Here is a 16408-nt window from a genome sequence, read left to right on the forward strand (position 1 = left end):
TTCCTATCTGAGGAGTGCTGACCCTCTACCCCATTGAGGAAGTAACACAGACCGAACACAATTCTGGGACAGTTCCAACAAAAAGATCTACAAATGTGAAAGCAAATGGATCTCTTTTAGAATGTTATACCTGACATACAAATTCCTTCCATTCCTCTCTCCTCCTTATCCGGTCAACACGATTCACCATTAGTAACCCAACCCAAGACCTACATTTATACGAATCTTCTACTGAGATTCACCACTTTCATTTTCAGACTCAGGCAGAGATGACAGAAGATTCTTTGTGGAGGCACCACATACTATTGAATACTATTCTTTAATCATATTTATTCCATTTAGAAATGTAAAGTGTCTATTACATGTCCTCCCTGAAACAATTTATTACCTACGTGTCATTCATGGCTAATGCTTCAATATCTAAAATCATCCTGCTTTTCAGACTACTAATAATCTTGAAAATATGCAGATCACCTGGAGACCATGCAAATGGCAGTAGTGCATGGTATAAATCCCATTAACATAATTATGTTACTTGAAGGAGACAGTGATTTAACATTGTAATGTTTGCAACAGAACCTTTTGAATGTTAGGTGGCACAACAATTCTGAGTAGCTCTTATGTGAGAATAGAGTTTTATTATAATTCTGGGACATACATGGAGTCCAATGCACCCATTACATACATATAGGGTTTCCATGGAAATATTATACATCTTTATTAGATACAAATGTTACAAATTAACAATATTTGGTTCATAAAAGCTGATTGCTATAAACAATGCAAAGCAGAAATAATTGCTCCCGTAGTATTACATTACATTTAAACATTTACAGCATTTTAGTCACAGTACAAGCAGCATTTTAGTCACAGTACAAGACTATTAACATAATAAAAGAGTATCTGCATTTGACTGGTGCCAGATTTCTGAGTAATTTTCCTCATTGCGTACTGCATATTGCAATAATAAACAAGATTATAGTTTTCAAAATGTGGAAAAGTAAGAGCGGTACAAAGAAAATGCATCTTAAGGCAAAATACTGAACTGAAATTTCTACACATTCGTCCACATACAACTGTAAATGTTAGGCACTGAAATCAGTTAACTGCTCATGCTTCTACAATCTATATCTGTGGGCAGTGACAAATTACTCAGTGCAAAGTTCTGTGCAGAAGGTTGCTGGTAGAGAAATGGAAAATCACTGGCAAATGAGGACAAACATTAATGACATTTAAAATACTAGGACCGAACACACATTCTTCTTCCTCATTGTTACATACACTTTAGATGTTTAACTCTACAAAAGACACCTATGGATCATGCATCCATGTGAAATTATAAACCATTCATGTGCTTGCTTTCAATATTTCATCTCAATTTTCATTTAACAAATATTTCTTTTAAAATAACTACTACCGCTTTATAATATCTCAAGTTTATTTTAATTCTTTATTCTGTAGCCTAGCATAAATGCTTTGACTATTTCTGTAACAGCATTATAAAGAGTGGTGTTAATGATGTTTTCTATTTACTCAATTCATTGTGCCTCTCTCGAAGCAAGAGTGACGTTCAGATCAGCTCTTGATAGTGGCATGCTTTCCGAGCTCTGCTTTTGCCGGAGACTTGCATCTTGCTGCTGTTCCTGCGCTGTGACACTCAGACATTGTAATTTCAATATTAAAGACCTCTCCTTTATTCAAACCTGGAAGTTTCAAATAAGGAACTCAGAACTGTTACTATGCCAGTGAAGAGGTCTATACATTTAGTGACTGATGAAAATCCCTGAGCGGTGGGCTGCACAGTAATTTTACATCCTCCACAGCAAACTTTAAAGAGAACAGTCAACTTGTTGGGGTTTTAATTGTGCGTATCTCAATATTTGACATTTTCAATAAGTTCAAATATTCTCCACATGTAAAGTAGTTACATTACAATGTTAGTAATCTTGTAAGCAGCAGTATCAAATATACATCGCATTACTGAAATTAAAAAATACATTTGCAGAGTGATTAATAATCATCAAAGAACCAATAAATAGTGTTTCAGGATTAAATGAAGTACTGTCCCAATTTGGCCTAAATGTTTGGTGCCATTGTCTTTGCATACAAAGCAGTGTGCGGGCAGGAGAAAGGATGAGTAACATTATCAAATGTTAAGATGGATTTGGAACCCACATCTATCTTCCAGGTTTCTAGTGGTTTGTGCTGAATGCATTAGCACAAGCTTTCCACATCGGTTGGTGTTAGACAGGTAACTGATTGCACACTTTGTATCAGAGCAACAAATGGTGGGCTATCATTGATCATTTGACAATGTAGCTTGTCCAGCCCTAATACCTACAAAAAAGCCAGGCCCCTTGGTCACAACTGGCACACAATGATGAAAGTGCATATACATGCATTTGTAACTGCTGCCAGTACAATAACTGTAGCATATATTGTTGCTAATAAGATCATCATTTAAACATTATAGCGATTTTAAGATCCCCTTCAATTAATTTTGTAGACACTACAGCTCAGCGTGTGCAGGTTACCATCACCACTGTCGTAATATTTTCTCTAGTAAAACCTATTTCGGGTTTGGTGGGTACAGACTCAAACCCATTTTTTAGATTCACATTCAATCTTGCATACTTGAAAGGGCCTTTGTTTTGGCATCTTTAGAGATCACAATATATATGTACGCACCTACCTTTTGTGTATGGACAGTGTCCATTCATTTCATATCTTCTTGAAAGACAGACACGTGTTCCAGAACCGAGTTCAGCTCTAAAAGGGTGCCCCCCCCATTTCTTTCAAATTATATGGTAGAGTGTAAAAGAACGACACTCACTACCGTGATGTGTGTCAGTGCAACAAAGCTAAAAGAGGCACAGTTATTAAAGGGTGTTTGTAAATTACAAATTGAGTGTGGTAGCTTAATACCAGCCATAAGGAACATATGAAACATTATTCTTACAAATACATTCAATTAACAGCTAATGGTTTAAAAAGATCTCAAACTCTTCTTTTATGTAGTGTGCTTTAAGAATCTGTGCTATAATTAGACCGCTAAATGGATGTAAATCTTTTAACCTTCTGGTTAACTAATGAAATGTTTCACAAAACAGTACATTATTTATTCAGAGTCAATTGGAAGAGGCACATGTTCTTGGAAATGTCTCAAACTAACGAACTAGCAGGCAACCAATGAAGTAAGGAGGCAAGCAAGAGAGTAAAGAGGGAAGTTGTGCAGCCATAGGATTTGATTATATGCAAGTATTTACTATGTTATTATTTACAAATTATTTAAAGAATCCTGTCATGTGTAGCTGACTCTAAGAACAATCATGTTATTTATTAGTGTTTAAAGCTGTTCTTATTCTTACTCTGTAGCAGAAACTAATTTCTAACATTCAAAAATTACAAACTGCGTTGTTTTTAAAAATATAATGGCCACCATAATGGACATGAAGTTATGTGCACAGGCACTCGCACATTTTCAAGTTTGATTAGAGTAACATTTTCTTTGCAAGGACAGCCTGTCTAGTGCAAAATGATAACCTTATTCATGTGACACAACAAACGAATGTAGCAACCACCAAACTTAAAACGAGGGAAAACATTCTCCCAAATGTAAGGCAATTGGACGCTGATTCTCACATTATATGAAAAGTGGTTATATTACATTTATGGCAGTACATGAACAAGGGGATTCGGCCAGGATGCATCAATTAACCTTCCAAAGAGTGCTCTACGAGTGGTAAATGTTAATTCGAAAGGCTCTATTTATAATGCTACTTTCATCATATGAATTGGTGAATCACCGTGCGAAAAAACCGAAGTGAGGGCAGGATGCTACATAAAGAGGCAACTTTTCTTTAACCTCTTTTTAAAATTAATCTTAAAGTGAAAAAGTGATCAGGTGTATTGTTACAGGCACTCCTCAAGTGACTTCATGGCAGGCTGCAACAAAATACTGGTGCTGTCTGATAGCAATTAATCGTGCTGAATTGTACCCTGGTTTTGAGTAGACAACAAATGCAACTCAAAAGTAGTACATTGATGAACGCATGTCCAACTTGATATGTGGTTACAGCCTAGTATCTAATGTCCAGTGGAGAAAAGCTCTATCTCGTGAATCCAACATTGCTCGTGGCAACCAAAGTGGATCCAATCCTTATCCAAGCGTTCCAATAGTTGTATAACTCTACAAAATAGGTAGTGGTACAGATTGTGAGTTATGCCATTTTTGGGACCCAGAAAAACAAAAAAGGCAGGTTTTTTCAAATGTCTTCTAAAGAGCAGAGCACTCTTTCGAGCTACACTTTGGTCCCTGAAAGACAGTTTACTATTCCAAGTGATTGTTGGCTAGAACAGTTAATAAAGGCAACACTTAGAGGAAGAGTGGTAAGTTGAGATCAGCCAAAGCTTAACTTCAGGGTGACTTAGTGCAAGAACATGAATTTGCAGTCCAAAACCTTTTGGTGCCTACAGTTAATACAACAATACCATTGTTTGGTCCTGCAGACTTAGTCAATCAACTACACTTTTACCATGTTCACCATTCACAGACACTCCAACATGGCATTTCTTCACATTCAAATACAGCAGTATAAAAAGAAAGTAACAGCAAACACTGAGAGGTAAAACCAATATACACTATACCCACTGGGTACTGGAAGACATGTGCTGGTTAAACTGTTACAGTACATATAGTCTAAGTAGTAGTTACTCTGTGGAAATAGTAGAAACCCTGTTACCTGGAACATTTATGAGCACCTTTCACTTAGCAACAAAAGCTGTGAATGATGCAATGCAAAACAGAATTTGAAAGGCTTGGCTGCTATCAACTCCAGGGCCTGTTGTATACAGGTTGGTCAAAGAGATCTGCTGTACAGCAATTCTTGAAATGGACCGGGATTCTTCTTTTAAACATAAAACCACTTTCCAAAATAAAAGCAGTAAACAGGTGAAGAAAGTCCGAACATTTTTCTGCCAATTGTTCCACTTAGGTCATTCATGACTTTACAGATAAGGGACAGCAGTTAGCTTGTGCCAGTTCACGGTTTCGTTGTTCAAGTTGAAATCCTTCAGAGACAAGGTAATTCCGCCGAGGAAAAAATTCTCTCTTAAGGACTCTGCACTGAGTACGCTCAGCTGGAGTTCTCTCTGTTTTAATGCTTCCTTACTATATCCATTGTATACAAGCTGTTAAAACAGATAAAACAATTGTTGGTTGACAGTTACATTCACAATTTTACCCACTTAATAGAGTGAAACAACCCACTCGCAGTTACGCTAGAGCCTTTTTAAACATGCATCTGATGAGGTTCTGCCATTACTCAGTTATCTGCATTACTTTTCCATTAGAAGCAGTATTTCACATTAGGTCTGCAATACATTCAATGGGGCACAATGCAGGTGCTTCTTAGAAGAAAACATGAACTTTAATACAGGAATACATAGAGGTGTTTGAAGTTTGACTCAACAATCAAGGCATCTCTCACAGCCCACTTTGGGGTAAATTCCCTAAAGCAGAATACATGTAGTTGATACTGGAAACAAAGAGGTCCACAAGCAGAAACCCCAAGAGGTGAATAGCTCATTCAATACTTCCTGACAATTTCCACCAGCACCACTTCTCTTCTTTTTACCTGCCTTTCAGGCACTGCGGTAACGGTTAGGCAAGGGGGTCATCTTCATCACATTTAGGAAGCTAATACCAATTGAAAATTACTTTTCTTTTTGTTCTCATAGATAATACTAGTACTTTGCATTAAATCAGATGCATAACTATTGATGTATTTGACCATGGAAATTAAAATAGCATATCTCATGCAATACTATATAGGTGGATGTTGATCCACTCTACTGATGGGTAACTGGCAATAATAGGTACTGTAAAAATGATTTACTTTCATTTGGTTATGTTCTTTCTTACGGATTAGTACTTTCTTCCACAAATTCATCATCTTAAAAATAGCCTCCAAGCGCAAGTCTGGCTTCTGACCGTTTTCCAGTCACCAGGGGACTCACTGCAGCCTGTTGGTGCCAATAGCTCCATATGCAACGCCATGGGTGGTAAAGATGGAGCTGGCTCTGCCCCATGACCTTAGTGCCACCCATTTCTGCACAGACACTCAGAGGCTGTGGAACATCAAAAGTACAAAAATTTATGAGCATTTCATATGAGGGGTAGGTTTGGAGGGCAACAAGGAATAATTCATCAGAATGAACATGAATGAAGGTAGGTCATTTGGTCTTCAAATGGATCCCTTCCTCCCACAGATTCCTCATCTCAGAAAGACTCTCAAAGCAGTACCTAACCTGCAGGAGAGAAGCCACCATCTACATCAGGAAACTCCAGATCTCTGCACGACCAAAGTGGGCGCCAGGACCTGATAAATAATCCATGCAGTAGTGGTTGGCGAACATGTGCAACAAAACCACGTCTGGTGTGACAAATATTCTCAAGAGGCACACCCCTCTGCAAAGCACCGGTAGTTTCAATGACTCTGGTAGAATGAGCCAGAGACCCCACTGGTACTTCCTTATTGGCCAGATCATAGCATTCAGAACTGCAGAGGCCCATCCACCTGAGGATGGTCAATATGGTGTCAGCCCGAGCAACAGAAACCTAAAAAGAAGAGCTAGTTGTCCCATCCTCATTTCACTTGTCTGAGAGACCTACCAACAGAGAGCCCCCTTGGGGTCCAGACGATGAAACCGCTCTGCTGTACGTGGATGAGGTGGAGGGTGGAAGACCGATCTTCTGTGACAAGTGAAATTCCGATACAACCCTGGGAAAGGGAGGTCCGTCTTGCCCCCAAAGTTAACTTTACCATGGACAGAATGGGGTAAGGTGGCTTTAGAGAGAGAGCCTGGTGGTCACTCACTGACTGCGCAGAAAGGGTGGCACCAAGCATAATTCCCTTATGCATGAGCAACCTAAAAGGGCACAAATGCACCTGCTCAAACACAGCTGCTGTCAAAAACTGAACAAGGTTCACACTGGAATAAACTGACATGGTGGAAACGGGTTAGTTAACCCTCTTAAAGACTGCACCACATGGGATAGTAAAGGAGCAATGTTCACAAGTCTTCTTAAGGACCGACACAGCGACCCGGTTCCCCTTAACAGTACAAGTATGAAGGCACCCTCTTCATTCAAGTAAAGCAGATTGTCAAGATTGGAAGTGTTTTCACACGTTTAGTGATCCAGACCCTTCCCCGGCACCATCCAAAAGACTTATGTCACTAGATATAGATTGACTTGGTAGCCTGCTTCCTAGGCAAAAGAAGTACCAGGACTTCATCCATGCATGACAAAAGCGATTGATCCACCTCATAAGGAGAACCCTGCGTTCTGACTGGCACAGCAGGTTCACCCTCACTGGGAAATGAATGGAGAGTGTGGTGAGAGATGGGCACACCCAGAAGTTATGGATACCAGGTCTTTGAGCCTCAGTCTGGGGCAATCAGGAAGTAGCTACAGTGCGTGGACAAAAATCCTGAGGAATACATAGAGGAGTTTGAAGTCCGACTTAACAATCAATGCATTTTTCAGAGACCACTTTGGGGCAAATTCCCTAGAGTAGATTAACCTATACTTTTGGTTGACACTTGAAACAAAAAAGGTGCACGAGTGGAAACCCCAAGAAGTGAATAGCACATTCAAGACTTCCTGACAATTCACACTGAAAGAATGACAAAGATCTGCCCAGCGCATCCTCACCAATGTTCTCTATCCCGGCCAAATGAGCTGCCAACAGGGAGATGTTATTCGAAGCCCAGGACCAAAGTCACACTACTTTCATGCACAGAGGCAGCAAACCAACACTGCCTCTCCTGTGGAGTAATGGCCAATGTTGTCTATTAGAATCTGGACACACCTGCCCCACACAGATGGAATAAAATCTTTCAGGGCTAGCCTTATGGTCTGCAACTCCAGAAAGTTCACGTGCTGTCTCGCCGCTGCAAGGACCACAAACAGCTCACCACAGATTTTCTAGGTGAGTACCCCAGCACTTCAAAGAAGCATTGTGACCGTCAACTCTGCACTAGGGTGGTGAAAATGCCACTCCCCTTATCAAGTTGTTTATGAGTGCCCACTCAAGGAGGTCCTGTAGCATACCATAGTGCTCCAGTCCAACAAAATGTCCATTATGTTGTTCTGAATCGGAAAACCTGGTGCAGAACTGAGCCTCTGGCACCAGAAAGATGCAGGAGGCCATGACACTCCAGAGACATAGAAAGGAAGAGGCTGGGACCCATTTCTGCGATTGGAAAAGATGTAACTTCTGGACTATTCTGGCAGCAGCTCCTAGATGGAAAGGCCCTGCCAGAGTGTAAAGCCTGTGAGAAACTAGAGGGTGTCTCACCCGAGAGTCCCCAGGGATCACTCTCTCAGGTGGCCAGAGCACAGCCATCGCCTTTGGATCCAGAAAATGGTGGTGGACCAGTGCAGGAGGAACACCTGGGTGAGGGGTCTTTGAAGAGTGGGGGTGAGGCAGCCGATGAGGAGACGCAGTATTCCCGACTATTTGTTTATCCGACCCATCCTATTTTGTAGGATTCACTGAAGTCCAAACCCCCCTCCCTTTACACAAACACTGGGCCGAGGAAGAGGGTGACAGAGTAACTACATTAACTTTCACACATCCTACTGGACATGTCCCGCTAATCAGGTCATGCACAGTCAGGCACTTGACTCTAAGTGCATGCACCTGATACCAATTAGCTCTCCTCACTTGAATAAAAGGCAGAACCCAACGACACACTCTGAGCAAGGCAGAACACGAGAATGAGCAGGGCTTCCGAGACGAAGGCAAAGCTATTGGGGCAGAGCGACGGACCAAAGGGCGAGAGGTGCGGGTCGGAAAAACCCCATAGTTCCCTACTGGAGGTTGTTGCCTCTGACAGGCCGCGAGAGACACATGGCGAAGGCCAGAACCCGCAAGTGAAAAGTGCATGGTGTTTCAAGGAAGCCAGCGACCCTCCCGGGTGAACGGTAGAGTTGGGCGGCAAGGCCAAGCCTGTGGTACTAACCTTGACTCGTGAATTGGAAATTGGAAAGCAAAGAAGAAACGCACACAGCCAGTGAGTTGGCAAGCGCCCTGAAAGACTGGTGTGTGTTAAAGTTTGAAATAGCATCATTTTATCTTAAGTGAAGGCTGCACGAACGTGAATGAAGACCTGTGAATGAACTCTGAAGTAAAGGGTAGCTGTGAGTTCAGCGATAACTAAGTAACGGAGTGGTCCGGTGAAAGGAAGTAGTCCATTCGAAAGTCTCTGTGAAAGGTAAATTGTTCAATGCGAGAAAGCGAATATACAGCAAAAGTGATATGGAAAAATTTAACTCCTAGAAAGGGGAAAGTAAAAGTTGAACTATACATTTTGAGCTGAAGTGGTCCTGCAGTGGTCTGAAAAGTAAGCCACATACATTCGAAAGCCTTCGACATTCGAAAGTGGTCTGAGCCCGACACAGGGTGACCCGAAGTAAAGTAAGCTTCTGGAAGGGAGCCTCCCCCCCCTGCAAGTTTGTGTTGAACATTATCGTGAGAGGTATGAACCCGGCAGAGGGGGGCCTACGAGAACTGTGTGGTGAAAGGTCTGAGCCCTTTTTGGTTGAAACATTATTTTTGGAAGTCGAGAAAAGAGACTTAAACGTGGAAGGCCAGACGGGCCTCGATCCACGTTCTGGAACTGTATTTTTGCTGGATGCAACGCCAGAGTGTGTCATCCTGCCTAAAGGGACAGCCTTACTCCGTGAGGTCTAATGTGGAGAGGAGAGCTGGTTCCACCACAGTTATTAATTTGAACACTGATTTTTCCTTTTGCATACATTTCTCTCTTGTTCACCTTTGTTTTGTACAAGAGATAGGGCAGGCATTAGGTTTTGTTAGCATAGGCCATTTTTTTATTTGACAGACTCCACTAAAACTGCATTATTTATTATTTGATGGTTGAGACTCCTCCCATCTTAGTTATATTAGTTATAGGGCAGAATAGAAGTTTCTCCAACCCCAACCATTTCAATAAAGGTTTTACAAATTGTACACATTGTGTCAGTGTCATACTTGTGATACCATGCCTCCCCTACAGGCCCAAACAGCCAAATTAAGGTGTGACCTCTGACTCTACGAAGCTGAGGTAAAGGTCCAAGCTGTGCAGCAGATGACACAAGTGATACAGTTGGTACAACACAGACTCTGGAGATGTGCTTGAGTGAGCCAGTAGTCCAGTTAGGGAAAGCCTTTCCCTCCAGAGACAAGAAGCTACCAGAGGCAAAAGCTTTGTGCAAACCCTGGGGGCTGAACACAGGCCGAAGGGAAGGACTGCAAATGAGTAGTGCGTCTTGCTAACCACAAAACAAGTACTCCTGTGCTTGGGATGGACCAGCACAAGAGAACAGGTGTGCTGAAGGTCTATGGAGACCGACCAGTAATGAAGATCTAGGGACTAAAATATCTGGGCTAAGGTGACCATCATGAGCTTGTCCTTGTGTGGGTACACATTCAGACACCACAGACTCTGGCTCCAATAAAATAATGGTAATACACCCTCCTCTCTGAAAGAGGCACGAGTTGTATTGCAGTCTTCACCAAGAACTGTGAAGGTTCCTCTAGCATGAAGGTGTTCATGGGAAGCCATGGGTGGGAGGTGGGACTGTCCAGAGGAACAGTGAAGAAAAGGGAGGCCGTAAAGGCATCAAAGGTGGTGTTAATACACTCGAGGGCAACCTGTGCCTTTCACTCACAAGTGAAAAATGCATTTAGTACAAATTAAAGGGTCTTTAGACCAGGGATAAAGGGGGAGGGGACATGGGAGCATACATGTTGCCTCTGGGCATGACTCGGTCTGTAATCTGATGTGGGTAAAGGTTCTAAAGAGTCTTACCCGAAGGTGTCTCAACCCTGCTTGTGTGTGCAAAAGAGGTATAGAAAGTAAAGGGGTGACTCTGGCAAAAGTTGTGGATGGATGCTGGACTTCCAGCTCAGGGGTCTTGGCAGTAGGTTTAGATAACAAACTCCTCAAGGGAGTCATCCGCTTTGGAGACAAAAAGATTTTCCCCATTGAAGGTCACGGCTAGGAGCTTTGCTTGTATATCAGGTGCAAATTGTGACTTATGCCTCCGGAGTACAGACCCGAGCCCATAGAGCGAGCCAGCTATATAATCAGCCATGTCAAAAGCTGCATGCAAGATCTGCTTGGCATCCGCCTTGCTGTCGTTCACCATTTCGGTAAAACCAACCCTCATTTCAGGGGTGGTTTGTCTGCAGCCCCCTTTACGACACTGCACACCATGTGCATCTCTCAAGGATGCAAAGGGCATTAACAGTCTACAATGCAAGGATGATGAAGGGAAAAAGATGTGTCACATTGTATCCATCCAGTTTTTTTACTCTCCCTACCTTGGGTAAGGCAGAAAATGTTGCAGCCTTTGTGGCCGCAGTGGAAGCTTGAACCATCAGCCTTTCAGAAGTATGGTGTGCGGAGAGGGACAATCAGGTTAAATAGAGCCGGTTGGTGTTTCTTGGCAAAGTCTTTCTGTACAGGTTTGAGCCGATCCAGACTTGAGCTGCACAGCCAAGACAGGATCAGAAACCACCATATTAAAATGAAGGGTTTCCTTAGAGGGGCCATACTTCAGGAAATCTGTTTGGTCATGCAGTAACGGGGAGACTGAGGAACTTGAGAATCCCAAACACACTACCACCTTTGCAGTTGCCTTGTAAAAGGGCATAGTAACTGGACCATAAGGAATAACCTCCATGAGTTCAAATTCAGGTAAAGTGTCAGGCAACTGGCATCACACAGGTTGGCAGCCAAGGTGGCCAACCTTTCATCCTGCTCATCAGGTTCTTCGACGTAAGTCACCCACACCGCCCTGCCCTAAGGATTCAAAAGCCCAAAAAAGGAATGGTCAAACTTCCTCATTGAAAACCTGCCAAAATTTAGACAGAAACAAGATTCCAAGATGGCTGCAGACAGAGGAGGATGTGAGTAGGTGTCTCTCCCCGCCGGGCCGTGCCAACAAGCTACACAAAGCGATTCTGCAGTGATCTCCAACCCCCACGGAGCTTAAATCTGTGCTAGGGTGGACTCTGACGAGAAAAGGGAGAGCCCTCAAGACACAAACTCGGACCGCAATACGGCTCAGTAACAGAGGTGGTCCATTAGGCAGGCCGGAAAAGTTAAAACTACGGTAGCAGACGAACAGGACGGTGCAAGATGGACAGAAGGTGCAGCTGGGATTCTCACCCCCACGGAGCACCCTTGGAGTTAAAGGTAGTCTCCGACGAGAAGGGGAGAGCCCCCAGGACACTCTTACGCCGCAACGTGGCTCCAGAACAGCAGCGATCCCTCAGGCGGACTGGGAAAAGACACAGCAGCGGGCAGGCAGGATGGTGTGAGAGGGACAGAAGGTGCCGGACCAACCCTTCCCCCAGCGACGCAAAGGCGGAGAAGGATATTACTCCAGAGCAGGAGAGCAAAGCAGTCGGAATGTGCCCAGGGACGCAAAAGGCAAGTGAGCAAAGCAAGTGTTAGGCAGAATCCTGTGCAGTTCCCTTAGGGAGCACTACAGAAGATTAAGACTACAGGTAGAGCAATAAATCCCCTTTGGTATCAGTCTGTACCACAAAGATTTAGTTGGTAGCTGTGGCTAAGCAGTCAGACTTATCTCAAGAGGGAGATAAGCAGTATTCAGGGTTTACACATTAAGACTATAATACTTATGGAACAAGGAAACACTGACCAAAGCTTTGTATCAAAAAGAATATATGTATTTATTTTACACACTCTGATATTCACACAACAAATCACTATTATAAAAGCAAGTTAAATCAGTCTAGAAAAGTATATACAACTCCCTATTTAAATTGTAGACAAGTATGAGCAAGAGTGAAAACTGAGCAAAACAGCACAGTGAAAACTAAGCAGAAATGGCACTCTATCAATTTCTCAAAAGGGAGGGAAAGGCCAAGTTATACAGGAATATACTCTTAAACACACCAGCAACACTTCCCAAGAAGATTGTGAACAAGTTAGGCAAGGCAGTAATTTAGCATTTGTAATACTGAGGTGAAAACCGAGCAAAATGGCACCTCAAGTTTAAAACGAGGGGAGTAAAAGGGGGTTATAAGAGTTAGGTGCACCAACACATTTCTAGGTGAAAAGCAATCTAGAGAAGGCAGTTGTAACAGATTTAGCAAGAGCCAATAGGCCTGTGCCAGAGTCCGTGGTACAGGGCAAAGTGCCCAGGAGCAAAATGTTCTTGTAGCTGCAGTCAAGGCTTTGTTAAACGATTCAGAAAGGTGGTTGCAGAAGGTGAAAGACAATGTTAGATCATAGGGGCGGCCATCCCAGTAGGTAAGTAAAGGATTTAAAACACCTTAAGCGGTACCCAACGAAAAGGGAGGCCTGGCGGAACAATGTACCTTAAAAGTAGAAGCGGCTCCTGCGGTGGCGGTAGTTCCTGGCAGTACCTGCAGTTCAGGAGATCCAGCAGAGGAAGAGAGGCTCTCGTCGTGGAGGAAGGTTCGAGTTACTGCACTCCCCAGGGATGAAACCAGCCGCGGTGCTGCCAAACAAAATAAAAAAGTACGCTCCATTAAATCGCGGTCCGGGTGGACGGGTGCCTGGCTATCTGGTCTCCTAGTGCTTGGCACTGGCGATTCACCAAGGCAGGTTCTGGAAGGCTATTGACAAACTGGGTGGCCCCAACAGCTCAAGGGAAGAACACTCTTGCAGGTGAAGATCTTCTTGAGTCGTTGGTGAAAAGTGGTGAGGATCTGCAGCAGGGCTTCACCGGTGGTTCAGTCGTTGCAGATGTCTTTGGCTTCTCTCCTCTTCGGCTTCTTAGTTCCAGTGGCGACGTCTTGTCCTCCAGTAACGTTGGGAAAGAACACTGGGCAAACCCATTACGAGTAAACAATGGAAACACATATGGAGCATAATCCCCAAACTAACGCTCTCAATACAAGGTGAGAGAAATGTGGCAGAAAGTTGTACTACAATGACATTACACCCCCGAGAGTCTCCACGCAATGTATCTGTCCTCTACCGACAAATGCTGGTGAGGATGCCCCACAAAAGGGGACTGGAAACACATATGATGGAGCTGCCCAAACCTCCAGCAGTTCTGGGGGAAGTGAAATCCCAAGTAGGCAAAATAATGCAGAGAACAGACCAACTGCAAAACAAGGTATGGTTGGCAGGAATATAGGAACCAGATCAGGTGTCCCATATGAAAATACAACAGAGGGGGTGATGACCCTGGTGATAGCAGCATGGCTGATGATAGCCCAACAATGGAAACAAAAAACCCCGCCCACGAACTACGACTGGCTGCAAAAAGTGTGGAGATTTGTTTCACTTGAATGGATGACTTACAAACTTAAAAGGATCACCCGAAGATTTTCGGAAAGACTGGGGTCACATCCTAGGCTACTTTACAAAGTGACTATATGCTTCAGTGGTGCTCACACAACATCAGAACCCTGGACATTATGTAATGCTCTCCATACCCTGGCCGAAGAATCAGCCCAAACCACAAAAGGGGGGAGGGACAAGCGAGTTGGGGGGGAGTTGATGACACTGTTGATATTTATGTTAAACTGTAAAACCAATAAAACATGTCAAAAAAAATAATTTTAGACAGAAACTTTGACCACGCGGGAAGGGAAAGCTTCAGGCTTTCCTGTGCATTTTAAGAAGAACAGCACCAAATTGCTCAGCTGCAGGGCTACCATGTTCAGAGGTTGAACTGTATAGCAGTGGAGTAGATACATCTTGTGGTGACAAGGAATGAAGAGACTGACCAAATGATGTCGGGATGATTGCTATACACTTTTATTGAAATGAAAGATAAAGCTATGTGTCAATTACTATAATGGAATTTCCCTACCTAAACTAAAGAAACTCGGGTGCTCGTCAGAAAGTCTGTGCAAGTCCAAATCAAAAGTCACTGTCCTAGTTAAAAAGGCTCCTACGCTATCCATGTCACTACAATAAACAATACAAGTTCTGGTTCTGCTCGTGACCCAGGAGAATGACTCCCTTCTCCTGGATGTAAAGTGTCCCAAAGATGCCAAGTTTCTCAAAATAAAAGTTCCATAAAGTTCAGGGCTTTTTTTTTTCTTGCGAACTCAGAACTCATGGAAGGCCTAACTCCTTCCCTTTCCCCAAAAGGAATGCAAGTCCAGACAGGCAACAAGTTCAACTGTGGTTTATACAGCCAACAAACCGACAGGGATAGTACACAGAGGCAAATCCAGGCACACTTAAAGAATACTGGCTCGCAGGCCAGTTTTGTAAAGAAGTTGCGTCACAATGATGTTGGGTACTGGGCACTTCTCCAGGACAACTATCCCCACTCAGGATTGGGTGTTGAGTGTGAGTCCCCCTATAGTGGTCCATATAGAGGTTATTTTACTGGCTCTTCCCAGGTCAGGCGTCGGGACTGGACCATCCCCGAAAAATGCAACTTCTAAATGCTGCAGTATGTGGACCTGATGATTGGTCGGTGCCCTGAACTACCCTCCCCTATGGTCCTGAATCGTGATTGGCTGAGCTGCTCACCCCCCAGGCCTGCATCATAACCCTATGAGAATCACTAGCACCATGAGAGTGCCCCTTTCCCAGCGTCTGACTTCGGCTCCGGTTGTAACAACTTTGCGGCAACCATTGTCTGGTACGTGAGACTGCGGCCCTTCCCAGCTGCCATTTCTTGGCCCCTTGTCAGCCTTGCCGGACCACGCGTCCAGAGACTATTTGTAAGCTCAGGAGCTATGAATTCGTCTGTATTTAAGGAGAATTATTTGAATATGTCGCTCTGGGGTTACTTCAGTTCAGGGAGAAGAATGTCACTTGCAACACTGCGACCTTGGCGGTGGCCCAGTTCCACAAACGGCAGCCCTGGCCTGCGCGGTATTCAGCTTAGCTTCAGCTTTCTGAGACCATTGTGGCCTACTGTGATTTCCTAAGCCATGGTTTGGTTTCTGCTTATGTACTTTTCCATAGTATCCATAGGTTAGTAGATTATGGCTCTGTCAGGTGCCTTGAGTGCTCCTGCCATTCCATAGGGTTATTCGCATGTAAGCATCTGCAAGCATGTACACGAGATCTCCTTTCTTCTTGTGGTTTCTACTTTGCTGCAACAAGCTAGTGGCAAAATGATAAACATGCAGACAGTATGTGCATGTCACTGTCCTCTCACTTATAGAACTGAACACATGTGTTCTTCGTCTATTTGGGTGTGTGTGTCCCCGAGTGTGTGGATGGCACGTGTGTTTCATGTCTAACGCTGCTAAGTCGTGTTGTCTCCAACGACTTGATGCATGGCTTCTTGGCGCTTTAGTCGAGACTGTCAGTGGAATTGTCTTTGGTTCCACTCTGTGGGTCTTCGTCCACCTCGGGTAAT

At 43.6% G+C, this 16408-nt stretch overlaps 1 protein-coding gene across 1 annotated transcript in view; it reads right to left on the reverse strand.

Moving 5' to 3' along the window:
- Positions 1-618: 618 nt before the first annotated feature.
- PIK3C2A (phosphatidylinositol-4-phosphate 3-kinase catalytic subunit type 2 alpha) overlaps positions 619-16408 on the reverse strand; it is a 2027647-nt gene continuing 2011857 nt past the window's right edge. Inside the window, exon 33 of the mRNA XM_069623772.1 lies at positions 619-5190. Coding sequence (XP_069479873.1) covers positions 5008-5190 — 183 coding nt within the window. The 3' untranslated portion in view covers positions 619-5007. The remainder of the gene's footprint in view (positions 5191-16408) is intronic.

This window comes from Ambystoma mexicanum, chromosome 11 (assembly GCF_040938575.1).
Source record: "Ambystoma mexicanum isolate Mex_15411 chromosome 11, UKY_AmexF1_1, whole genome shotgun sequence".
Lineage (NCBI taxonomy): Eukaryota > Metazoa > Chordata > Amphibia > Caudata > Ambystomatidae > Ambystoma > Ambystoma mexicanum.